Below are 25177 nucleotides of genomic sequence, written 5' to 3'. Positions count from 1 at the left end.
TGAGGGTGAAACACCCCAAAAATGAGGCTGAAACACCCCCAAAAATGAGAGTGAAACACCCCAAAAATGGGAACGAGATCCTCACAAAATGGGGGTGGGAATTGGGACCCCCTCAAAGTGGGTCAGGGATCCCCCCTAAAACAGGGAGGGGACCCCTCCCAAACAAGGATGGAGACCCCAAATTGGGGAATAGCCCACCCCCCAAATTCAGGGGTCTGTGCCCCAAATTCAGGGGTCTCTGCCCCCCAAATTCAGGGGTCTGTTCCCCCAATTCAGAGGATCCTGCTCCCCAAATTCAGGGGTCTGTGCCCCCCAATTTCAGAGGGTCCTGACCCCAAATTCAGGGGGTCTCTGTCCCCAAATTCAGGGGTCTGTGCCCCCCAAATTCAGGGGTCTGTGCCCCAAATTCAGGGGTCTGTGCCCCCCAAATTCAGGGGTTCTCTGCCCCAAATTCAGGGGTCTCTGCCCCCAATTTCAGAGGGTCCTGACCCCCAAATTCAGGGGTTTGTGCCCCAAATTCAGGGGGTCTGTGCCCCGCAATTTCAGAGGGTCCTGACCCCAAATCCAGGGGTCTGTGCACCCCAATTTCAGAGGGTCCTGTCCCCAAATTCATGAGGGTTTGTCCCCCACAACACAACGCTGACACCCTCCAGCGAATTGTCACCGAACAACTCCAAAAATCAATTTTATTTTTCTTATTAAAATAAAAAAAACCTTTCTACTTCGATCATTCACCACCCTTATCCCCCACAACGCAACGCTGACACCCCCATACAAAAACCTCAGCGCACAACAACTCCAAAAATCAATTTTATTTTAATTCAGTGTTCAAATAAAAACCGATTTTATTTCGCGCCTTTCCCGCGAAGCGCGGGAAAAACGAAGCGCGGGAAAATCCTGACGCGGCGTGACGTCATCGGGGGGCGTGGCCTGAGGGGGTTACGTGAGGTCGGCGCGCCAGGTGATGGCGGTGCAGCTCGGGGCGCCCTCTGGCGGCGCGGCGCAGAGCAGCAGCGCTTTGCGCACGCATGCGCAGAGGCGCGCGGCCGCCAACAGCGCCCCCAGCGGCTGCGCGCGGGAACTGCGCGGGCACTGCGCCACCGCGCATGCGTGGAACTGCGCGGGGGGGCCTGGAACAGAGGGGGGGGGATGGTGGGGAGGGGGTGAGACCCCCAAAAATGGGGGAGGGGGCTGAGACCCCCGGGAATGGGGGGGGGAATATTGGGGAGGGGGCTGGGACCCCCGGGAATATGGGGAGATGGTGGGGAGGGGGCTGGGACCACCGGGATAGGGGGAAAATGGTGGGGAGGGGGCGAGACCCCCGGAAAGGGGGAGGGGAAAGGTTGGGAGGGGGCTGAGACCCCCGGGAATGGGGGGGAGGGGGCTGGGACCCCCGGGAAAGTAAAGGGGATGGTGGGGAGGGGGATGAGACCCCCGGGAAAGGGGAGGGGGAATGGTGGGGAGGGGGCTGGGAACCCCGGGAATATGGGGGGGAGGGGGTGAGGAATAAAGGGGAGGGGGCTGGGACCCCCGGGAAAGGGGGGGAAATGGTGGGGAGGGGGTGAGACCCCCGGGAATAGGGGGGAATGGTGGGGAGGGGTCTGGGAAAAGTGGGGATAATGGTGGGGAGGGGATGAGACCCCCGGGAATGGTGGGGGGATGGTGGGGAGGGGGTGAGACCCCCGGGAATGGGGGGGGGGGAATGGTGGGGAGGGGGCTGGGACCCCCGGGTGAGGCTCAGGAATAAATGGGGAGGGGTCTCAGACTCTTGAGTGGGTGTCAGGCATTAAGGGGAGGGGGCTGGGACCCCTGAGAGTGGGACAGGAATTAAGGGGAGGGGTCTCAGGAATACCCAAGGAGGGGGTGAGGAATAAAGGGGAGGGGTCTGGGACTCTCGAGTGGGTATCAGGCATTAAGGGGAGGGGTCTGGGCATACCCAGGGTAGGACAGGAATTAAGGGGAGGGGGTTGGGACCCCTGAGAGGGGGTCAGGAATTAAGGGGAGGGGTCTCAAGAATACCCAGGGAGGGGGGTGAGGAATAAAGGGGAGGGGGCTGAGACCCCCGGGAAAGGGGGGGGGATGGTGGGGAGGGGGTGAGACCCCCGGGAATGGGGGGGGAATGGTGGGGAGGGGGCTGGGACCCCCGGGAATATGGGGGAAAAGTGGGGAGGGGGTGAGGAATAAAGGGGAGGGGGCTGGGACCCCCGGGAATGGGGGGGGGGATGATGGGGAGGGGGCTGGGACCCCCGGGAATATGGGGAGGGAATGGTGGGGAGGGGTCTGGGAAAAGTGGGGATAATGGTGGGGAGGGGGCTGGGACCCCCGGGAAAGTGGGGGAATGGTGGGGAGGGGGATGAGACCCCTGGGAATATGGGGGGAAATTGGGGAGGGGGCTGAGACCCCCGGGAAAGGGGGGGGGGATGGTGGGGAGGGGGTGAGAAATAAAGGGGAGGGGGCTGGGACCCCCGGGAAAGGGGGGGAATGGTGGGGAGGGGGCTGAGACCCCCGGGAAAGGGGGGGGAATAGTGAGGAGGGGGCTGAGACCCCCGAGAATGGTGGGGAGGGGGCTGGGACCCCCGGGAATATGGGGGGATGGTGGGGAGGGGGTGAGGAATAAAGGGGAGGGGTCCAGGGATACCCAAAGTGGAACAGGAATTAAGGGGAGGGGTCTCAGGAATACCCAGGGTGGGTATCAATGGGGAATAAATGGGAATAAATGGGGAGGGGTCTCAGGAACACCCAGGGTGGGTATAAATGGGAATAAATTGAATAAATGGGGAGGGGTCTCAGGAATAGCCAGGGGTGGGGGTCGGGATTTATGGGGAGGGGTCTCAGGAATAGCCAGGGGCGGGGGTCGGGAATAAATGGGGAGGGGTCTCAGAAATGAAGGGGAGGGGGTCTGGGGTCGGGAATTTTGGGGAGGGGGTCTGGGAATACCCAAGGTGGGGGTCTCAGGAATTCCCGGGAGGGGTCTCAGGAATTTCGGGGAGGGGTCTTTGTGCCCCCCGCCCCTCCCCCTTACCGGGGTACACCAGGAAGTCGCCCCCGAATTTCCCGCCGCGGGTCAGGTGCAGGCCCCGCCCCCACAGCGCGCGGAACACGCGGGAACGCCGCTCGGCGCGCGAAAGGGGCGTGGCCAGCGCTGCTCTGGCCCCGCCCCCAGCTCCGCCCCCTGAGGGCTCCGCTTCGGCCTCATCCACCTGAGGGGGGAAAAAAGGGGCGGCTCAGGGGGGCTCATCGCCCTCCCCCACCCCCGTTATCCCCTCCGCCATCCCGTTACCGGCTCCACGGTGGCTCCTCCGCTCTCCCGCAGCGCCCGCGCCTCCTCCGGCCTCAGCTGCAGCGGCAGCCGCGGTCCCGCCGCCGCTCCGCCTCGGGGCCCGCGGCGCGGGGGGGTCCCGACCAGCGCTCCCCACACGCGGTGCCGCTCCCGCAGCGCCCGCGCCGCTCCCGGGGACCACACCAGGAACCGGCCGCGCTGCCGCCGCACCCGCGGCCGCTCCGCCGCGGGGCTCGGGGGGGTCCCGGGGGTCTCGGAGCCCTCCGCGGCCCCGCAGAGCCCCGGGACCCCCTCAGCGCCCGCCGCCATGTTGGCACCGCCTTCACGGGAGGGATCCGTGAGGCGCGGCGGGGTTAAAGCGGCGATGCCGCGGTGGGGCCCACCACGGGCGGGACGGAGCCATGGGAGGGACTCAGCCCCTTTTAAGAGCGGCTCTTAAAGGGGGCTCAGCTATTTAAAGGGACAGAGCCCCTTTAAATCCGTCATGGTGGGCACCACCAGCCTTAAAGGGCCAAAACACCTTAAAAGTCCCTAAATCTGGTGGGTTTTATCCCCTTAAAGGGCCAGAACACCTTAAAAGTCCCTAAGTCTGGTGGGTTTTATCCCTTTAAAGGGCCAGAACACCTTAAAAGTCCCTAAGTCTGGTGGGTTTTATCCCCTTAAAGGGCCAGAACGCCTTAAAAATCCCCAAGTCTGGTGGGTTTTATTCCTTTAAAGGGCCAGGTCTCCTTTAAAACACCCCTTTAGTGGCCAAACAACCTTAAAAGCGCTTCTAACTCCGCTTCACACCCATTGCTAAAGGCCCTGAGAACCCTTCAGGCTCCTTAAAGGGCCAGACCGCTTTAAAAACCGTCTTAAAGGGGCGTGACCCCCATTAGAGCCCGTGTGAGGGGCCCAGTCCTCTTAAAGGGCCAGAACCATTTAAAATCCACCCCCCTTGTGAATCCCACCCCCCAATTAAAGAACCAGACCCCTTTAAAAGCCCCACACGCCCTTAAAGGGCCAGACACCCCTTCGCACGCCCCTCCTCGTCTCTTAAAGGGCCAGATCCTCTTAAAGACCCCCCCAAACCCCTTTAAACCTCGACCCCCCCCCGCCAAAATCCGCATTTGGGGCTCCCCTATAATTACATGGACCCGCCCTTGGGGGCGTGGCTTTACATTGACCACGCCCATAATGAAGCCGAAATATGGGCGTGGTTTATCGCGCGTGTGGGCGTGACTTGCTCAGACCACGCCCCCTCCGCCCCCGCCCGGAGCCGCGCGTGTTTCGGGGCGGATTTTGGGGCGATTTCGGCGGATTTTGGGGCGATTTCGGGCGGATTTTGGGGCTTCCCCAGCGGGGCCATGAACCGCGAGGAGCTGACCTACCTGGCCGTGCTGCTGGGCTCCATCCCCGTGGGCTTCGTGCTCAAGGAGCGCGGTGAGGGCCGGGCCGGGGGCGCTGCTGAGGGGGTTGGGGGCGTTCTGAGGGGGTTTGGGGGAATCTTGAGGGATTTTGGGGTGTTCTGAGGGATTTTGGGGGATTTTGGGGTGTTCTGAGGGGATTTTGGGGGAATCTTGAGGGATTTTGGGGTGTTCTGAGGGGGCTTGAAGGGTCCTGAGGGGGTTTGGGGGATTTGTGAGGGGATTTTGGGGGGTCCTGAGGGATTTTAGGGGATTTGTGAGGGGGCTTGAAGGGTCCTGAGAGGATTTTGGGGGGTCCTGAGGGGATTTTGGGGGAATCTTGAGGGATTTTGGGGTGTTCTGAGGGGACTTGGGGGGTTCTTAGGGATTTTAGGCGGTCCTGAGGGGTTTGGGGGGTTTTGGGGGGAATCTTGAGGGATTTTGGGCGATTTTGAGGGGTTTTGAGGGGTTCTGAGGGGATTTGGGCGGTCCTGAGGGGGTTTGGGGGGTCCTGAGGGGGTTTGGGGGAATCTTGAGGGATTTGGGGGGTCCTGAGAGGATTTGGGGTGTCCTGAGGGGGTTTGTGGGATTTGTGAGGGGTTTTGGGGGGTCCTGAGGGGTTCTGAGGGGATTTTGGGGTGTTCTGAGGGATTTTGGGGGGTTCTGAGGGGTTTTGGGGTGTTCTGAGAGGGTTTGGGGGGTTGTGAGGGGGCTTGGAGGGCCCTGAGGGGTTCTGAGGGGATTTTGGGGGAATCTTGAGGGATTTTGGGGTGTCCTGAGGGATTTTGGGGTGTTCTGAGGGGCTTTGTGGTGGTCCTGTGGGAATTTGGGGGGTCCTGAGGGGTTTTGGGGGGGTCGTGAGGGGATTTTGGGGGAATCTTGAGGGATTTTGGGGTGTCCTGAGGGGGTTTGGGGTGTTCTGAGGGGTTTTGGGGGGGTCGTGAGGGGATTTTGGGGGAATCTTGAGGGATTTTGGGGTGTTCTGAGGGGACTTGGGGGCGTTGTGAGGGGGCTTGGAGGGTCCTGAGGGGTTCTGAGGGGATTTGGGCAGTCCTGAGGGGGTTTGGGGGGGTTATGAGGGGGTTGGAGGGTCCTGAGGGGATTTGGGGGGTTATGAGGGGATTTGGGGGCGTTGTGAGGGGATTTTGGGGGGTTCTGAGGGGGTTTGGGCGGTCCTGAGGGGGTGTGGGGGAGTTGTGAGGGGGCTTGGGGGGTTCTGAGGGGATTTGGGGGGTTCTGAGGGGACTTGGAGGGTCCTGAGGGGTTTGGGGTGTTCTGAGGGGTTTTCGGGGGTCCTGAGGGATTTTGGGGGAATCTTGAGGAATTTTGGGGTGTTCTGAGGGGGCTTGAAGGGTCCTGAGGGGATTTGGGGGAATTGTGATGGATTTTGGGGGGTTCTGAGGGGGTTTGGGGGAGTTGTGAGGGGGCTTGGAGGGTCCTGAGGGGTTTGGGGGTTCTGAGGGGATTTTGGGTCAATCCTGAGTAATTTTGGGGTGTTCTGAGGGGATTTGGGGGAATCTTGAGGGGTTTTGGGGGGTCCTGAGGGATTTTGGGGGGTTCTGAGGGGATTTGGGCGGTCGTGAGGGGATTTTGGGGGAATCCTGAGGGATTTTGGGGGGTCCTGAGGGGTTTTGGGGGGTTCTGAGAGGGTTTGGGGGGATCTTGAGGGATTTTGGGGTGTTCTGAGGGGGCTTGAAGGGTTCTGAGGGGTTTTGGGGGGTTCTGAGGGGATTTTGGGGGAATCTTGAGGGATTTTGGGGCGTTGTGAGGGGGCTTGAAGGGTCCTGAGGGGGTTTTGGGGTGTTCTGAGGGGTTTGGGGGCGTTCTGAGGGGGTTTCGGGGGTTCTGAGGGGATTTGGGGGAATTTTGAGGGATTTTGGGGTGTCCTGAGGGGTTTTGAGGGGTTCTGAAGGGATTTGGGCGGTCCTGAGGGGGTTTGGGGGATTTGTGAGGGGATTTGGGGGAATCTTGATGGATTTTGGGGTGTTCTGAGGGGGTTTGGGGGATTTGTGAGGGGGTTTGAAGAATCCTGAGGGGTTTTGGGGGGTTCTGAGGGATTTTGGGGGAATCTTGAGGGATTTTGGGGTGTTCGGAGGGGTTTTGAGGGGTTCTGAGGGGATTTTGGCGGGTTCTGAGGGGGTTTGAGGGGGTCCTAAGGGGGCTTGAAGGGTCCTGAGGGGATTTGGGGGGTCCTGAGGGGTTTTGGGGTGTTCTGAGGGGTTCTGAGGGGATTTTGGGGTGTCCTGAGGGATTTTTAGGGTGTTCTGAGGGGATTTGGGGGAATCCTGAGGAATTTTGGGGTGTTCTGAGGGGGTTTGGAGGGTCCTAAAGGATTTTGTGGAATCCTGAGGGGGTTTGGGGTGGTCCTGTGGGAATTTGGGGTGTCCTGAGGGGTTTTGTGGGGTTCTGAGGGATTTTGGGGTGTTCTGAGGGGATTTGGGGGGAATCTTGGTGGATTTTGGGGGGTCCTGAGGGATTTTAGGGGGTTCTGAGGGTGTTGGAGGATCCTGAGGGGTTTTGGGGGGTCCTGAAGGAGTTTTGGGGGAATCTTGAGGGATTTGGGGGGGTCCTGATGGGGTTTGGAGGCTCCTCATGGATTTTGGGGTGTCCTGAGGGGTTCTGGGGAGGGTCCAGGGGGGTTTTGGGGTGTCCTGAGGGATATTTGGTGGGAGGTTTTTGGGTAATTTTGGGGGATCCCAGGGTTGAGAGATTTTTGGCGGATTTTTGGGGTGTTTTGAGAGTTTTTGTGGATTTTTGTGTTGAGAGATTTTTGGGTTGTTTTGAGAGGTTTTGATGCATTTTTTGGGTTGTTTTGAGAGGTTTTTGGTGGATTTTTGGGCTTTTTGAGAGATTTTTTTGATTTTTGGGATATTTTGGTTGTTTTGAGAACTTTTGGTGCACTTTTTGGTTGTTTTGAGAGGTTTTTGGTGGAGTTTTGGGGCTTTTTCCGTTGAGAGAATTTTGGTGTATTTTTGAGATTTTTGGGGGCTTTTTGAGAGGTTTTTGTGCATTTTTGGGGTGTTTTGGTTATTTTGAGAGTTTTTGGTGCATTTTTTGGGTGTTTTGAGAGTTTTTGATGGATTTTTGTGTTGAGAGATTTTTGGTGCATTTTTGGGCTGTTTTGAGAGGTTTTGTGGATTTTGGGATATTTTGGTTGTTTTGAGAGGTTTTGATGCATTTTTTGGTTGTTTTGAGAGGTTTTTGGTGGATTTTTTTCTTAAGAGGTTTTGGTGGATTTTTGGGTTGTTTTGAGAAGTTTTGATGCATTTTTTGGGGTGTTTTGAGAGGTTTTGGTGCATTTTTGGGTCCCTGATGAAATTTGGGGTGCGGATGTGGGCGCTGAGTGGGGGAGGGGTGGGGTGTGTGGTTTGAGAACTTATCTTTGAATTTTTGGGGTGTTTCGTGGATTTTTGGTGCATTTTTGGGGGTGTCTTGAAGGCTTCGTGCATTTTTGGGCTGTTTTGAGGCATTTTTGGTGCATTTTTGGGCTGTTTTGAGGCATTTTTGGTGCATTTTTGGGCTGTTTTGAGGGATTTTTGGTGCATTTTTAGAGATTTTGGGGTGCTTTGAGGGGATTCTGATGCATTTTTGGGCTGTTTTGAGGGATTTTTGGTGCATTTTTGGTTTTTTTTGAGGGATTTTTGCTGCATTTTTTGAGATTTTGGGCTGTTTTGAGGGATTTTTGGTGCATTTTTGGGGTTTTTTGAGGGATTTTTGGTGCATTTTTAGGGTTTTTTGAGGGATTTTTGGTGCATTTTTGGGGTGTTTTGAGGCATTTTTGGTGCATTTTTGGGGTGTTTTGAGGGACTTTTGGTGCATTTTTGGGCTGTTTTGAGGGATTTTTGGTGCATTTTTCGACATTTTGGGGTGTTTTGAGGGATTTTTGGTGCATTTTTTGCATTTTTGGGCTGTTTTGAGGGATTTTTGGTGCATTTTTAGAGATTTTGGGGTGTTTTGAGGCATTTTTGGTGCATTTTTGGGGTTTTTTGAGGGATTTTTGGTGCATTTTTGGAGATTTTGGGCTGTTTTGAGGGATTTTTGGTGCGTTTTGAGGGACTTTTGGTGCATTTTTAGAGATTTTGGGGTGTTTTGAGGGATTTTTGGTGCATTTTTGGGGTGTTTTGAGGGATTTTTGGTGCATTTTTTGGGTGTTTTGAGGCATTTTTGGTGCATTTTTGGGGTGTTTTGAGGGATTTTTGGGTATTTTTAGGGATTTTTGGTGCATTTTTCGAGATTTTGGGCTGTTTTGAGGGATTTTTGGTGCATTTTTGGGCTGTTTTCAGGGATTTTTGGTGCATTTTTTTTGTATTTTCAAGGATTTTTGGCACATTTTTGCCATTTTCTGATGTTTCGTCGCGTTTTCGGTGTATTTTTGGACGCTCCGCTGCGTTTTAGGGGCGTTTTTTGGATGTTTCGTTGGATTTTTGGGCTATTTTTGGATCTTTTGGGGCGTTTTCGGCGGATTTTTGGGCTGTTCCGTCGCACTTTGGGGTATTTTTCTGTTCTGGGGCGTTTTTGGGGTAATTTTGGGCTGTTTCGGCGCCTTTTGGGGCCACTTTCGGTGCGTTTTAAGCCGCTTGGGGTTATTTTAAAGGGATTTTCTGCGTTTTTAAATTGTTTTCAAAGGATTTGGAGAATTTTTGGAGCATTTTGGAGGAAGTTCAGGGGCGGTTTGAGGCGTTTGGGGCTGTTTTGAGGAGTTTTTGTCCATTTTGGGGTTTTTTTAAGTTTTGGTGCATCTTATAGGGACTTTTGGGGTGTTTTGGTGCATTTTTTTACTATTTCTGTGCATTTTTGGGTATTTTTTTACTATTTCTGTGCATTTTGGGGGAACTTTTGGGATATTTTCAGCCATTTGGGGCTGTTTGAAGGGGGTTTGTGTATTTTTTTGGGTATTTTTGGATCTCTCTGTGCGTTTTTTGGATATTTTGGTGCATTTTGGGAGTATTTCTTGAATGTTTCGATGCATTTTTAGGGTAGTTTTGAATGTTTTGGTGCATTTTGATGTATTTTTTGGATCTTTCTGTGCATTTTGGGGTTATTTTTTGATATTTCTGTGCATTTTGGGGTGTTTTTTTGGTATTTGTGTGCATTTTCGGGAAATTTTTTGATTTTTCTGTGCATTTTGGGATATTATTGGATATTTCTGTGCATTTTGGAATTTTTTTTGATATTTCTGTGCATTTTGGGGTATTTTTTTGATATTTCAGTGCATTTTGGGGTGCTTTTTTCATTATTTGTGGGCATTTTGGGATCTTTTTGGATATTTTTGGATAGTTTTGGATATTTGTGTATTTTGGGGTCCTTTGGGCCGTTTCTGTGCATTTTGGGCTATTATTTGGCTATTTTGGAGTCCTTTGGGCTATTTCTGGGGTACTTTTTGGCTATTTTGGGGTCATTTGTGCTATTTCTGTACATTTTTGGGCTATTATTTGGCTATTTTGGGGCGCTTTGGGCCATTTCTGGGGTACTTTTGGGCTATTTTGGGGTCCTTTGGTCTATTTCTGTGCATTTTGGGGTGTTTAGCCTGTTTCTGGGCTATTATTTGGTTATTTCTGGGCACTTTGTGCTATTTCTGTGGTACTTTTGGGCTATTTTGGGGCGCTTTGGGCCGTTTCTGGGCTATTATTTCTCTATTTTGGGGTGTTTGGGCTATTTCTGGGCTATTATTTCTGTATTTTGGGGAGCTTTGGGCTGTTTCTGTGCATTTTTTGGCAGTTTTAGGGTCCTTTGGGCTATCTCTGGGGTACTTTTGGCTATTTTGGGGCGCTTTGGGCTATTTTTGGGCTGTTATTTCTCTATTTTGGGGCGCTCTGGGCTGTTTCTGGGGTACTTTTGGGCTATTTTGGGGTATTTTTGGATATTTCTGTGCATTTTGGGGCTATTATTTCTCTATTTTGGGGCACTTTTTGGCTATTTTGGGGCCCTTTTGGGGTACTCATGTCCCATTTTGGGGTCCCCCCTCCCCCAGGCCGGCGCTGGCGGCAGTTTGGGGGTGCTGTTCTGGGGGTGGGGGTGGCGCTGCTGATTTTGGGGTCCCATTTTGGGGTCCCCCCTCCCCCAGGCCGGCGCTGGCGGCAGTTTGGGGGTGCCGTTTTGGGGGTGGGGGTGGCGCTGCTGATTTGGGGGTCCCTGTGCCCCCCAGGCCGGCGCTGGCGGCAGTTTGGGGGGGCTGTTTTGGGGGTGGGGGTGGCGCTGCTGATTTGGGGGTCCCCCTGCCCCCCTGTGCCCCCCAGGCCGGCGCTGGCGGCAGTTTGGGGGTGCCATTCTCGGGGTGGGGGTGGCGCTGCTGATTTGGGGGTCCCATTTTGGGGTCCCATTTTGGGGTCCCATTTGGGGGTCCCTGTGCCCCCCAGGCCGGCGCTGGCGGCAGTTTGGGGCTGCAGTGGGGGTGGGGGTGGCGCTGCTGATTTGGGGGTCCCCCTGCCCCCCTGTGCCCCCCAGGCCGGCGCTGGCGGCAGTTTGGGGGTGCCGTTTTGGGGGTGGGGGTGGCGCTGCTGATTTGGGGGTCCCCCCTCCCCCAGGCCGGCGCTGGCGGCAGTTTGGGGGTGCCCTGGTGGGGGTGGGGGTGGCGCTGCTGATTTGGGGGTCCCTGTGTCCCCTGTGCCCCCCAGGCCGGCGCTGGCGGCAGTTTGGGGGTGCAATAGTTGGGGTGGGGGTGTCGCTGCTGATTTTGGGGTGTCCCCCCCCCCCAGGCCGGCGCTGGCGGCAGTTTGGGGGTGCCCTGCTGGGGGTGGGGGTGTCCCTGCTGACCTGCGGCCCCCACGCGCTGCACTCGCTGCTCACCGTGCTCGGCTCCTGGGCCCTGCTCACCTGCCTGCCCAGGTCAGATTTTGGGGGGGCCCCGGGTGTTTTGGGGGGGCCCCGGGTGTTTTGGGGGGGCCTGGCACATTTTGGGGGGTCCTGAGACATTTATGGGGGGTCCTGAGACATTTGTGGGGGGTCCCTGAGCCTTTTTGGGGGAGTTCTGAAACCATTCTGGGAGGTCCCTGAGGCCTTTTAGGGGGTCCCTGAGCCCTTTGGGGGGTCCTGGAGCCATTTTAGGGGCTCCCTGACCCTTTTTGGGGGGCCCTAAAACCATTTGGGGTGTCCCAGGTGCATTTTGGGGGGTCTTGAGGCCTTTAAGGGGGTCCCTGACCCACTTTGGGGGGTCCCTGACCCATTTTGGGAGGTCCCAGATGCATTTTGGGGGGTCCTGAAACCATCTGGGGGGTCTCTGACCCATTTTAGGGTGTCCCTGAGCCCTTTTTGGGAGGTCCCTGAGCCATTTGGGGGAGTCCTGAAATCATTTTGGGGGGTCCCTGAGCCTTTTGGGGAGTCCCAAAACCATTTTGGGGGGGCCCTGAGCATTTGGGGGGTCCTGGAATCATTTGAGGGGTCCCTGATCCATTTTAGGGGGATTTTGGAGGCCCCAAGAACCCTGGATCGGGGTCCCAGGTGCATTTTGGGGGGGTCCCAGGCCCTTTTAGGGAGGTCCCAGGTGCATTTTGGGAGGTCCCAGATGCATTTAGGGGGTCCCTGAGCCTTTTGGGGGGGGCTGAAACCATTTTGTGAGGTCCCAGGTGCATTTTGGGGGGTCCCTGACCCATTTTCGGGGGTCCCAGATGCATTTTGGGGGGTCCTGAGGCCTTTTAGGGGGTCCCTGAGCCATTTTGGGGGAGTCCTGAAACCATTTTGGGGATCCCTGAGCCTTTTTGGGGGATCCTGAACCATTTGGGGTGTCCCAGGTACATTCTTTGAGGTCCCTGACCCATTTTGGGGGGTCCCTGACCCTTTTTGAGGGGGTCCTGGACCTTTTGGGGGGTCCTGGAGCCATTTTAGGGGGTCCCTGACCCTTTCTGGGGAGTCCCTGACCCTTTTTGGGAGGTCTTGAGCCTTTTGGGGGAGTCCTGAAACCATTTTGGGGGGGTCCTGGAACCATTTGGGGTGTCCCAGGTGCATTTTGGGGTGTCCTGACCCATTTTAGGGGATCCCTGGCCCTTTTTGGGGGGCCCTAAAACCATTTGGGGGGTCCCTGAGCCTTTTGGGGGAGTCCTGAGCCATTTATGGGGGGTCCCAGGTACATTCTGTGAGGCCCCTGATCCATTTTGGGAGGGCCCAGGTGCATTTTGGGGGGTCCTGGAACAATTTGGGGGTCCCTGATCCATTTGGGGGGGGTCCCAGACCCATTCTAGGGTGTCCCAGGCCCTTTTTGGGGGGTCCTGGAGCCTTTTGGGGGGTCCTGGAGTCATTTTAGGGGATCCCTGACCCATTTTAGGGGGGTCTTGAGGCCTTTATGGGGGTCCACTGAGCCTTTGGGGGAGTCCTGAAACCATTTTGGGGTGTCCCAGATGCATTTTGGGGGGTCCTGGAACAATCTGGGGTGTCCCTGATCCATTTTGGGGGATCCCTGACCCATTTTTGGGGGTCCCTGACCCATTTTTGAGGTTCCCTGACCCATTTTTGGGGGTCCCTGACCCATTTTTGGGTGTCCCAGTTCCATTTTTGGGGATCCCTGCCCCATTTTTGGGGGTCCCTGCCCCATTTTTGGGGTCCCTGACCCATTTTTGGGGTTCCCAGTTCCATTTTGGGGGTCCCTGACCCATTTTAGGGGGTCCCTGACCCATTTTGGGGTCCCTGCCCCATTTTGGGGGTCCCTGACCCATTTTTGGGGCTCCCTGACCCATTTTTGGGGGTCCCTGACCCATTTTTGGGGGTCCCAGACCCATTTTTGAGGTTCCCTGACCCATTTTTGGGGGTCCCTGACCCATTTTTGGGGTCCCTGACCCATTTTTGGAGGTCCCAGTTCCATTTTGGGGGTCCCAGCCCCATTTTTGGGGGTCCCTGACCCATTTTGGGGGTCCCTGACCCATTTTTGGGTGTCCCTGACCCATTTTTGGGGTCCCTGCCCCATTTTGGGGGTCCCAGTTCCATTTTTGGGGTCCTTGACCCATTTTTGGGGGTCCCTGACCCATTTTGGGGTCCCAGACCCATTTTAGGGGGTCCCAGACCCATTTTTGGGGGTCCCATTTTCATTTTTGGGGGTCCCTGACCCATTTTTTGGGTCCCTGACCCATTTTGGGGGTCCCGGCCCCATTTTGGGGGTCCCTGACCCATTTTTGGGGATCCCTGCCCCATTTTTGGGGGTCCCTGCCCCATTTTTGTATGTCCCTGACCCATTTTTGGGGTCCCAGTTCCATTTTAGGGGTCCCTGACCCATTTTAGGGGTCCCTGACCCATTTTAGGGTGTCCCTGACCCATTTTTGGGGGTCCCAATTCCATTTTGGGGGTCCCTGACCCATTTTGGGGCTCCCTGATCCATTTTTGGGGGTCCCTCACCCATTTTGGGGGTCCCTGACCCATTTTTGGGGGTCCCGGCCCCATTTTTTGGGGTCCCGGACCCATTTTTGGGGGTCCCTGCCCCATTTTGGGGGTCCCTGACCCATTTTTGGGGGTCCCTGCCCCATTTTTGGGGGTCCCTGACCCATTTTTGGGGTTCCCAGTTCCATTTTTGGGGTCCCAGTTCCATTTTTGGGGGTCCCTGACCCGTTTTTGGGGTCCCTGACCCATTTTTAGGGGTCCCTGACCCATTTTTGGGGGTCCCTGACCCATTTTGGGGGGGTCCCAGTTCCATTTTTGGGGGTCCCTGACCCATTTTTGAGGTGTCTGGGGCCCCCCCTCCCCTCCCCCACCATTTGGGGTTCGTTATCACATCCAAGTTCGTTATTGCTTAATTAGGGCCGGGGTGGGGGGGGGGATGGGGAATTTGGGGGGGCTCAGAGACATTTTGGGACCCCCCAAATTTTCTTGGGGGAGTTGAGGGATTTTGGGGGGCTCAGAGACATTTTGGGACCCCCCAAATTCTTTGTTGGGGGATTTTTGGGACCCCCAAATTCTCTATTGGGGGGAAAATTTGGGGGGGCTCAGAGACATTTTGGGACCCCCCAAATTCTCTCTGGGAGGGAATTTTTGGGACCCCCAAATTCTCTCTGGGTGGGGATTTTTGGGACCCCCAAATTCTCTATTGGGGTGAATTTTTAGGACCCCCAAATTCTCTCTGGGGGGCAATTTTTGGGACCCCAAATTCTCTCTGGGGAGGATTTTTGGGACCCCCCCCCAAATTCTGGGAGGGATTTTTGGGACCCCCAAATTCTGTGTTAGGGGCGATTTTTGGGACCCCCAAATTCTCTTTTGGGGGCAATTTTTGGGACCCCCAAATTCTCTATTGGGGCCGATTTTTAGGACCCCCAAATTCTCTATTGGGGGAGAATTTTTAGGACCCCCAAATTCTCTATTGGGGAGGGATTTTTGGGACCCTCCCCCCAAATTCTGTGTTGGGGGTCGATTTTTGGGACCCCCAAATCCTCTATGGGGAGGATTTTTGGGACCCCCCCCCCCAAATTCTGGGTGGGGGATTTTTGGGACCCCCAAATCTTTGGTGACCCCCCAAATCCCCCATGAGGTGTGTCGGGATTTCTGCTTTTGGGGGGGGTGTTGAAGGATTTTGGGGTACCCCAAATTCACAGGGGGACCCCCAAACCCCACAGGCACAGCGGGGGGGGTGTTTAAGGATTTTGGGGTACCCCAAATTCACGGGGGGACCCCCCAAACCCCACAGGCACAGCGGGGGGGGGTGTTGAAGGATTTTGGGGTACCCCAAATTCACAGGGACCCCCCAAACCCCACAGGCACAGCGGGGGGGGGTGTTTGAGGTTTTTGGGGTACCCCAAATTCACAGGACCCCCCAAACCCCACAGGCACAGCGGGGGGGGGGGTGTTTGTGGGTTTTGGGGTACCCCAAATTCACGGGGACCCCCAAACCCCGCAGGCACAGCGGGGGGGGGCGGTGTTTGAGGATTTTGGGGTACCCCAAATTCACGGGGACCCCCAAACCCCGCAGGCACAGCGGGGGGGCGGTGCTGCTCTGGGTTTTGGGGTACCTCTTCTTCTTCCGCACCCCCCAACTCTGGGGGCTGCCCGAGCCCCCTCCCCACGCCAACGCCCTGCAGCTGCTGCTCACCCTCAAGGTGGGGTACGGGGGGGTTTTGGGGGGTCTTGGGGGGTCCTGGGGGGGTTTGGGGGGAAATTTGGGGGTCCTGGGGAGTTTTGGGGTAGTCTTGGGGGAATTTAGGGGTGTTTTGGGGAGGTCTGAGTGGATTTTAGGGGGTCCTCGGGGGGTTTGGGGGGTTTGGGGGAACCTGAGGGGAATTTGGGGGGTCCTGAGGGGGATTTGGGGGGGTCCTGAGGGGGGTTTGGGTGAGTTCTGGGTGGGGTTTGGGGGGTCTTGAGGGGGGTTTGGGGGGTCCTGAGGGAATTTAGGGGGGTTTTGGGGAGGTCTGAGTGAAATTTGGGGGGCCCTGAGTGGGGTTTGGGGGGCTTGAGGGGGATTTGGGGGGTGCTGGGTGGGGTTTCGGGGGTCCTGGGGGATCCTGGGGGGGGCTTGGGGGGGTCCTGGGGGGGTTTGGGGGGAAATTGGGGGGGTTTGGGGGGTCCTGAGTGGGGTTTGGGGGGGGGGGGGGATTTGAGGGGTCTTGGGGGGGTTTCAGGGGGTCCTGAGGGGGGTTTGGGGGGTCCCGAGGGGGGTCTGGGGTGGTTTGGGGGGTCCTGACTAGGGTTTGCGGGGAAATTGGGGGGTCCTGGAGGGGTTTAGGGGGGTCTTGGGGGGGTTTGGGGGATCCTCAGTGGGGTTTGGGGGGAAATTGGGGGGTCCCGAGGGGGGTTTTGGGGGTCTTGGGAGGGTCCTGAGTGGGGTTTGGGGGGTCCTAGGGGGGTTCTGAGGGGGGTTTGGGGAAAGAATTGGGGGGATTTGGGGGGTCCTGAGTGGGGTTTGGGGGGTGCTGAGGGGGGTTTGGGGGGTCCTGGGGGGATTTGGGGAAGTTCTGGGGGGGTCCTGGGGGTTCCTCAGTGGGGTTTCGGGGGTCCTGAGGGGGGTTTGGGGGAATTTGGGGGGTCCTGAGGGGGGTTTGGGGGGTTATGAGGGAGTTTGGGGGAGTCCTGGGGGCGTTTGGGGGGAAATTGGTGGGTCGTGGGGGGGGTTGGGGGGTGCTGAGTGGGGTTTGGGGTGTCCTGGGGGGTGTCAGGGGGTCCTGAGTGAGGTTTGGGGGTTTCAGGGCTGATTTTGGGGTGATTTTGGGGGTTTCAGGGGTAATTTTGGGGGTTTCAAGGCTGATTTTGGGGTGATTTTCGGGGTTTCAGGGCTGATTTTGGGGTGAATTTTGGGGGTTCAGGAGTGATTTTGGGCTGATTTTGGGGGTTTCAGGGATGATTTTGGGGTTTCAGGGATGATTTTGGGGTTAATTTTGGGGTTTCAGGGCGGATTTTGGGGTGCAATGTAGGAACGCCTCTGGCCCAGCAGGGGGCGTGGCTTGTTCTGGTCACGCCCATCAATGTTTAAAGAGGGCGTGGCCTGACCGTGGCCCCGCCCCCAGCTGGCCAGCCTGGCCAGTGACACGCAGGAGCTGCGGGAGGCGGAGCTGACGGGGGTGACGTCAGAGGAGACGCGGCTGCTGATTGGCTCGCTGCGGCGCGTGCCCAGCCTGATTGACATCCTGTGCTACAGCTACTGCTACCTGGGGCTGCTGACAGGTGGGGGCGGGGCCGGGGGGCGGGGCCAGAGGGGACAGGGGGCGGGGCCACGGGGGGCGGGGCCTGAGGGGACAGGGGGCGGGGCCAGAGGGGGGATTTTGGGGGGTCCCAGGGGGGATTTTGGGGAGATTTGGGGAGGATTTGGGGGGTCCCAGGGAGAATTTTGGGGGTTCCTAGGGGGGATTTTGGGGGGTCCTAGGGGGAATTTTGGAGGAACATTCTGGGGGGGTCCCAGAGGGATTTTTGGGGGGATTTTGGGGGGTCCCAGAGGGAATTTTGGGGAGATTTTTGGGAGGATTTGGGGGGTCCCAGGGGGAATTTTGGGGGGATTTTGGGGGTCCCAGGGGAGATTTTGGGGGGTCCTAGGGGGGATTTTGGGGGGATCCCAGGGGGAATTTTGGGGAGATTTTTGGGAGGATTTGGGGGGTCCCAGGGGGGATTTTGGGGGGATTCTGGGGGGTCCCAGGGGGAATTTTGGGGGTCCCAGAGGGAATTTTGGGGGGATTTTGGGGGGGTCCCAGAGGGAATTTTGAGGGTCCCGCAGAGGATTTTGGGGGAATTTTGGGGGGTCCCAGAGGGGATTTTGGGGGGATTTTGGGGAGATTTTGGGGGGTCCCAGAGGGAATTTTGGGGGGATCCCAGGGGGAATTTTGAGGGTCCCACAGATGATTTGGGGGAATTCTGAGGGGATTTCGGGGCTTTCTAACTGCACCACCTGTGTGCCATCTCTGTGCCATTTATGTGCCCCCTGTGCTATTTATGCCACCTGTGTGCCATTTCTGTCCCCCCTGTGCCGTTTCTGTCACCTGTGTGCCACCTCAGTGCCATTTATGTGCCCCCTGTGCTATTTATGTCACCTGTGGGCCATTTGTGTCACCTGTGTGCCATCTATGTCCCCCCTGTGCCATTTATGCCACCTGTGTGCCATTTATGTGTCACCTGTGCCATTTATGTGTCACCTGTGCCATTTATGTGCCACCTGTGTGCCATTTATGCCATCTCTGTGCCATTTCTGTCCCCTGTGTGCCATCTATGTGCCATTTATGTCCCCCCTGTGCCACTTTTGTGCCATCTATGTGCTATTTATGCCACCTGTGTGCCATCTCTGTGCCATTTCTGTCACCTGTCTGCCATTTATGTGCCATCTGTGCCATTTATGTCACCTGTGTGCCATCTCTGTCACCCGTGTGCCATTTCTGTGCCACCTGTGCCATTTATGTCACCCGTGTACCATCTATGCCACCCGTGTGCCACCTCTGTGCCATTTCTCTCACCCCTGTGCCGTCTCTGTGCCATCTCTGTCCCCCGTGTGCCATCTCTGTCCCCCGTGTGCCGTTTGTGTCCCCTCTGTGCCATCTCTGTGCCATTTATGTAATCTCCATGCCCCCTGTGCCATCTCTGTCCCCCCTGTGCCATCCCTGTGCCATTTATGCCATCTCTGTGCTGTCTGTGTCCCCGCAGGTCCGTTCTACCGGCTGGGCACGCACCTGGACTGGGTGCGGTGCCCGGGGTGCCCGCGGGCGCGGGGCCGGGCGCTGCGGCGGCTGCGCTGGGCGCCGGCCCTGGGCGTTCTGGGGGTGCTGGTGGGGCGGGCGTGGCCGGCGGGCGCCGCGCTGCACCCCGAGTTCGCCGCGCGCCCCTGGGCCGCCCGCCTGGCACACATGGTGCCCGTGTTCCTCGCCCTGCGCCTGCGCCTCTACGTGGGCTGGCTGTGCGCCGAGGCGGGCTGCGTGGCCGCCGGGCTGGGGGCGTACCCCAAAAGTGCCCGGGCACGGCCGGGACAGGGACCCACGGTGCCATGGGAGCGCCCCAAAATGTGAGTGGCACCTTTGGGGTACTGGGGGTATGGGCATGTGGGGCTGGGTGTGTACCCCAAATCTGCCAGGGACAGGGACCCACGGTGCCATGGGAGCGCCCCAAAACGTGAGTGGCACCTTTGGGGTACAGGGACATTGGGGACATTGGGGTGTGGGGCTGGCTGTGCGCCGAGGCGGGCTGCGTGGCCGCCGGGCTGGGGGCGTACCCCAAAAGTGCCAGGGCACGGCCGGGACAGGGACCCACGGTGCCATGGGAGCGCCCCAAAACGTGAGTGGGGACATTGGGGACATTGGGGACATTGGGGTACAGGGTGTGTGGGGATGTGGGGCGTACCCCAAAAGTGCCCGGGCACGGCCGGGACAGGGACCCACGGTCAGCTGGGAGCGCCCCAAAACGTGAGTGGCACCTTTGGGGTACAGGGGTATGGGCATGTGGGGCTGGGTGTGTACCCCAAATGTGCCAGGGACAGGGACCCACGGTGCCATGGGAGCGCCCCAAAACGTGAGTGGCACTTTGGGGGCATCACTGGGGTACAGGGGATGTGGGGCTGGGAGTGCCCCAAAACGTGAGTGGCACCTTTGGGGTACGGGGGGTGTGGGGATGTGGGGCTGGGTGTGTACCCCAAAAGTGCCCGGGCACGGCCGGGACAGGGACCCACGGTGCCATGGGAGCGCCCCAAAACGTGAGTGGCACCTTTGGGGCACAGGGGGTACGGGGACATTGGGGTGTGGGGCTGGCTGTGCGCCGAGGCGGGCTGCGTGGCGGCGGGGCTGGGGGCGTACCCCAAAAGTGCCAGGGCCAGACCGGGACAGGGACCCACGGTGCCATGGGAGCGCCCCAAAACGTGAGTGGCACTTTGGGGTACAGGGACATTGGGGACATTGGGGTACAGGGGGTGTGGGGATGTGGGGTGTACCCCAAAAGTGCCCGGGCCAGACCAGGACAGGGACCCACGGTCAGCTGGGAGCGCCCCAAAATGTGAGTGGCACCTTTGGGGCACAGGGGGTACAGGGACATTGGGGTGTGGGGCTGGGAGCGCCCCAAAACGTGAGTGGCACCTTTGGGGTACAGGGGGTACAGGGACATTGGGGTGTGGGGCTGGCTGTGCGCCGAGGCGGGCTGCGTGGCCGCCGGGCTGGGGGCGTACCCCAAAAGTGCCCGGGCACGGCCGGGACAGGGACCCACGGTGCCATGGGAGCGCCCCAAAACGTGAGTGGCACCCTGAGGGTACTGGGGGTACAGGGACATTGGGGTGTGGGGCTGGCTGTGCGCCGAGGCGGGCTGCGTGGCCGCCGGGCTGGGGGCGTACCCCAAATCTGCCCGGGCACGGCCGGGACAGGGACCCACGGTGCCATGGGAGCGCCCCAAAACGTGAGTGGCACCTTTGGGGTATGGGGACATTGGGGACATTGGGGACATTGGGGTATGGGGATGTGGGGTGTACCCCAAAAGTGCCCGGGCACAGCCGGGACGGGGACCCACGGTGCCATGGGAGCGCCCCAAAACGTGAGTGGCACCCTGGGGGTACGGGGACATTGGGGACATTGGGGACATTGGGGGTACAGGGGGTGTGGGGCTGGGCACATACCCCAAATGTGCCAGGGCCTGTCCTTGTGTCACCTGAGTGTCCCCATGTGTCACCCGAGTGTCTCCGTGTCCCACCTGAGGGTCTCACCTGTGCCAGGTGTGCCAATATCCCCAATGAGCAGTGGGATTGTGACACCAGCCACAGAGAGTGGGGGTCCCCAAGTGTCCCCGTGTGTCACCTGAGTGTGTCCCTGAGTGTCCCCATGTGTCACCTGGGTGTCCCCGTGTGTCACCTGAGTGTCCCCATGTGTCCCTGAGTGTCCCACCTGTGTCTCACCTGTGCCAGGTGCTCTGACATCCCCGATGACCAGTGGGATTTCGAGGCCATCCGCACGGTGGGGCACAGACTGGGGTGTCTGTGTCACCTGTGTGTGTCACCTGAGTGTCACCTGAGTGTCCCCATGTCCCACCTGTGCCAGGTGTGTCCCAGCTGTGTCTCACCTGTGCCAGGTGTGCCGATATCCCGGATGACCAGTGGGATTTCGAGGCCATCCGCACGGTGGGGCACAGAGTGGGGGTGTCTGTGTCACCTGGGTGTGTCACTGAGTGTCACCTGAGTGTCACTGAGTGTCCCCATGTCCCACCTGTGCCAGGTGTGTCCCAGCTGTGTCTCACCTGTGCCAGGTGCACCGACATCCCCGATGATCAGTGGGATTTCGAGGCCATCCGCACGGTGGGGCACAGACTGGGGGTGTCTGTGTCACCTGGGTGTGTCACTGAGTGTCCCCACGTCCCACCTGGGGTCTCACCTGTGCCAGGTGTGCCGATATCCCGGACGATCAGTGGGATTTCGAGGCCATCCGCACGGTGGGGCACAGACTGGGGGTGTCTGTGTCACCTGTGTGTGTCCCCATGTCCCACCTGAGTGTCCCCATGTCCCACCTGTGTCTCACCTGTGCCAGGTGTGCCGACATCCCGGATGACCAGTGGGATTTCGAGGCCATCCGCACGGTGGGGCACAGGCTGGGGGTGTCTGTGTCACCTGTGTGTGTCCCTGAGTGTCACCTGAGTGTGTCCCTGAGTGTCCCCATGTCCCAGCTGTGTCTCACCTGTGCCAGGTGCTCTGATATCCCCGATGAGCAGTGGGATTTCGAGGCCATCCGCACGGTGGGGCACAGAGTGGGGGTGTCTGTGTCACCTGAGCGTGTCACTGAGTGTCCCCATGTCCCAGCTGTGTCTCACCTGTGCCAGGTGTGTCCCAGCTGTGTCTCACCTGTGCCAGGTGTGCCGATATCCCGGATGACCAGTGGGATTTCGAGGCCATCCGCACGGTGGACCCGCTGGGCACGGAGCTGGGCCGGCGGTTCCGGGACGGGCTGCGGCGCTGGAACATGACGGTGCAGTGGTGGCTGGCGGCGTATGTGCACCGGCGGGGACCGCGCCGGTACCCCCTGCTCCGGTACGGGAACTGGGGAAACTGGGAGCACTGGGAGGGACTGGGAGCACTGGGAGGGACTGGGAGGGACTGGGAGGGACTAACTGGGAGCACTGGGAGCACTGGGAGGGACTCACTGGGAGCACTGGGAGGGACTCACTGGGAGCACTGGGAGGGACTCACTGGGAGCACTGGGAGGGACTCACTGGGGGCACTGGGAGGGACTCACTGGCGGCGTACGTGCACCGGCGGGGACCCCAACGGTACCCCCTGATCCGGTACGGGAAACTGGGGAAACTGGGAGGGACTGGGAGCACTGGGAGGGACACACTGGGAGCACTGGGAGGGACTGGGAGCACTGGGAGGGACACACTGGGAGGGACTGGGGGCACTGGGAATAGGGGAGAGAGGGTAGTGGGGGCACTGGGAGCACTGGGAGGGACTGGGAGGGACTGGAAGGAACTAACTGGGAGGACTGGGGGCACTGGTAGTTACTGGGAGGGACTGGGAGCACTGGGATCACTGGGAAGGACTCACTGGGAGTACTGGGGGCACTGGGAGGGACTCACTGGGAGTACTGGGAGGGATTGGAAGGAACTAACTGGGAGTACTGGGGGCACTGGGAGGAACTGGGAGCAATGGGAGGGACTAACTGGGAGTTTGTGTGGGTGTAAACTGAATTTTGGGGGTTTGGGTTGGATTTGGGAGGTGTAAATTCAATTTTGGGTGCTGGGGCTGGACTTTGAGAGGCACAAACTCAATTTTGGGTGTGTAAATGCAGCGTTTATGCAGCAAACTGGAATTTGAGGGGTGTAAATTCAATTTTGGGTGCTGGGGCTGGACTTCGAGAGGCACAAACTCAACTTTGGGTGTGTAAAGGGAACTGACCCCCCCAAACCAACCTTTCCCACCTCGCTAACCCCATCTCCGTGTTTTTCCCCCCAAAACCACGGCAGGAACGCCTGGACCATGCTGGTCTCGGCGTACTGGCACGGGCTGCACGGCGGGCAGTACCTGTCCTTCCTCAGCGTGCCGCTGTGGCTGGCGGCCGAGGCGGCGGCCGAGGCGGCTCTGGGCGATTATTTCGGGGTGCCCCTGGAGCGGCTGGGCGGCTGGAGGGGCTCGGCGCTGCGGGGCACGCAGTGGTTCCTCAAGATGAGGGCGTTCGAGTACCTGAGCGTGGGATTTGTGCTGAGGGGAGCCGCGGACACGCTGCGCTACTGGGCCTCGGTGCATTTCTGCCTCCATGTTCTGCCCCTCCTCATCCTCCTGGCGGCAGCGGCGGCGGGAAAGGGGCGGCAGAAAGGGCGTGAGGGGGAAAAATGCCGTGAGGGGGAAAAAGGCCATGAGGGGGAAAAAGGGCAGAAAGAGGGGCAGGAAAACGGCCGTGAGGGGGAAAAAGGCCGTGAGGGAGAAAATGGGCGGGAAAATGGGCGGGAAAATGGGCGGGAAGAGGGGCGTGAGGGGGAAAAATGGCGTGAGGGGGAAAAGGGACGTGAGGGGGAAAATGGGCGGGAAAATGGGCGGGAAAAAGGGCGGGAAAAAGGCCGTGAGGGGGAAAAGGGCCGTGAGGGAGAAAATGGGCGGGAAAATGGGCGGGAAGAGGGGCGGGAAAATGGGCGGGAAAATGGCCGTGAGGGGGAAAAGGGGGAAGGGGAGGAGAAAGTGAGAAGAAGGCGGGAGCGCTCTGAGGGAGAGGGTGGGGAGCTCCTAAATCCTAAAATTCAGGAATTTGGGGAGCTCATGAAGCCTAAAATTCATGAGGGATGGGATCCTCTGAAACCTAAAATTCATGAGGGATGGGATCCTCTGAAACCTAAAATTCATGAGGGATGGGATCCTCTAAAACCTAAAATTCATGAGGGATGGGACCCCCTGAACCCCAAATTTGAGGAGGGTGGGGAGGCCCTAAATCCTAAAATTCATGAGGGTGGGGATCCCCCAAAACCTAAAATTCAGGAATGTGGGGAGCCCCTGAATCCTAAAATTCATGAGGGTGTGGATCCCCTAAAACCTAAACTTTATGAGGGATGGGACCCCCTAAATTCTAAAATCCATGAGGGGTTGGACCCCTTGAACCCCAAATTTCAGGACAGTGGGGATCCCCTAAAACCTAAAATTTATGAGGGATGGGACCCCCTGAAACCCAAATTTCAGGATGATGGGGACCCCCAAAATCCCCAAATTTATGAGGGATGGAACCCCCCGAACCCCAAAAGCGAGGCCGGGGAGCTGAGGAAGAGGAGGGACCCCGAGGGCCGGGCTGGGGATGAACCCCAAGAACCAAATTTGGGGTGAGGATGAGGAGGGAGCGCCCCAAAACTCGGGGCGGGAGAGGAACCCCAGTGGAAAACGGGGGGAAAAACGCCCTGTACCCCAAAATCCCAAATAGGGAAACTTTAATAGCACCGAATCTGGGGGACCTCAGGGTGAGGAAGAGGAGGAACCCCAAAAATGAGGATTTAGGAGGGTCCCCACCCCCCTGAACCCCAAAAATCAGGAATGGGGAGGATCTGGGGGCTGTGGACACCCCCTGGGGTTTTTTTTTTAGGGGTGTGGGGCTCTGTTTTTGGAAATGGCCCCCCTAAAATTGAGACCAATAAAAGCCTTGAGTGACGCTCCCAGTGTGTTTGGTGCGTGTGGGGACCCCAAATGGACAGAAACCACCCCAAAAGTGCCTCCCAAAGCCTTGAGAGTGAATAAAACACATCTAAAATGGAGCCGGATACCAAAAATGGATCAAATCTCCCTGAACTGACCTGAGCCTGCGGCACCCCTGAGGGGAATCTCTGAGGGAAATGAGGCAAAGCTGGAGGCAAATCCTTGAACTGTGCAAGGAACTCGGGCCGGGAGTCTCCAAGGAGATTTTGAGCGTTCCCTGAGGGTTTTTAGGGTGGATTTGGGGCGTCCCGAGGGGATTTTTGAGGTTTTGGGGGAGGTTTCAGCGACGTTCTCATCTCCCCTCACGGCTCAATATGGCGACAAGGCGGGAAACCGCCACTTCTGGCCTCACCCCGCTGAGGAAGACGGGTGAGCCAATCAGAGACGGGGAAGAGGGCGGACTAAAGCGCTCGGCGAATCAGAGCGCGACAACGGGGCGGAGCAAAAGCCTGAGCGAATCAGAGAGCGAGAAAGGGCGGAGTGACAGGAGCTCGACCAATCAGAACA

The 25177-nt window shown here is 58.1% G+C and overlaps 2 protein-coding genes across 2 annotated transcripts; one reads left to right on the top strand and one right to left on the bottom strand.

The window, feature by feature from the left end:
• Positions 1-797: 797 nt before the first annotated feature.
• Positions 798-3653, bottom strand: TSEN34 (tRNA splicing endonuclease subunit 34). The gene is made up of 3 exons (XM_041712994.2): positions 3281-3653; positions 3023-3200; positions 798-1130 (listed from the first exon to the last, which is right to left on the bottom strand). The coding sequence occupies exons 1-3, from the start codon at positions 3587-3589 to the stop codon at positions 940-942; spliced, it is 678 nt and encodes a 225-aa protein (XP_041568928.2). The 5' UTR covers positions 3590-3653; the 3' UTR covers positions 798-939.
• An 844-nt stretch (positions 3654-4497) lies between these two features.
• On the top strand, positions 4498-25043 carry MBOAT7 (membrane bound acylglycerophosphatidylinositol O-acyltransferase MBOAT7). Its single transcript, XM_072921443.1, has 9 exons — positions 4498-4702; positions 11361-11490; positions 15545-15671; positions 17073-17229; positions 18691-19045; positions 21857-22033; positions 22966-23674; positions 24167-24303; positions 24902-25043. The coding sequence occupies exons 1-9, from the start codon at positions 4627-4629 to the stop codon at positions 25041-25043; spliced, it is 2010 nt and encodes a 669-aa protein (XP_072777544.1). The 5' UTR covers positions 4498-4626.
• The last annotated feature ends 134 nt before the right edge of the window (positions 25044-25177 follow it).

The sequence above is a fragment of the Taeniopygia guttata genome, chromosome 37 (genome assembly GCF_048771995.1).
Source record: "Taeniopygia guttata chromosome 37, bTaeGut7.mat, whole genome shotgun sequence".
Lineage (NCBI taxonomy): Eukaryota > Metazoa > Chordata > Aves > Passeriformes > Estrildidae > Taeniopygia > Taeniopygia guttata.
The sequence above is the reverse complement of the archived record's forward strand: the minus strand, read 5'-3'. Positions and strand labels throughout refer to the sequence as shown.

Bases quoted from the DNA above. Each gene is read 5' to 3' on its own strand.
- MBOAT7 (XM_072921443.1), top strand. From the start codon at position 4,627: ATGAACCGCGAGGAGCTGACCTACCTGGCCGTGCTGCTGGGCTCCATC. The intron at 4,703-11,360 runs GTGAGGGCCGGG...CCCCCCCCCCAG, and splicing joins CTTCGTGCTCAAGGAGCGCG to GCCGGCGCTGGCGGCAGTTT. The intron at 24,304-24,901 runs GTGAGGATGAGG...GAGGGTTTTTAG, and splicing joins CCCCAAGAACCAAATTTGGG to GGTGGATTTGGGGCGTCCCG.
- TSEN34 (XM_041712994.2), bottom strand. From the start codon at position 3,589: ATGGCGGCGGGCGCTGAGGGGGTCCCGGGGCTCTGCGGGGCCGCGGAG. The intron at 3,201-3,280 runs GTAACGGGATGG...TTCCCCCCTCAG, and splicing joins GAGGAGCCACCGTGGAGCCG to GTGGATGAGGCCGAAGCGGA. The intron at 1,131-3,022 runs GTAAGGGGGAGG...CCTCTGTTCCAG, and splicing joins CGACTTCCTGGTGTACCCCG to GCCCCCCCGCGCAGTTCCAC.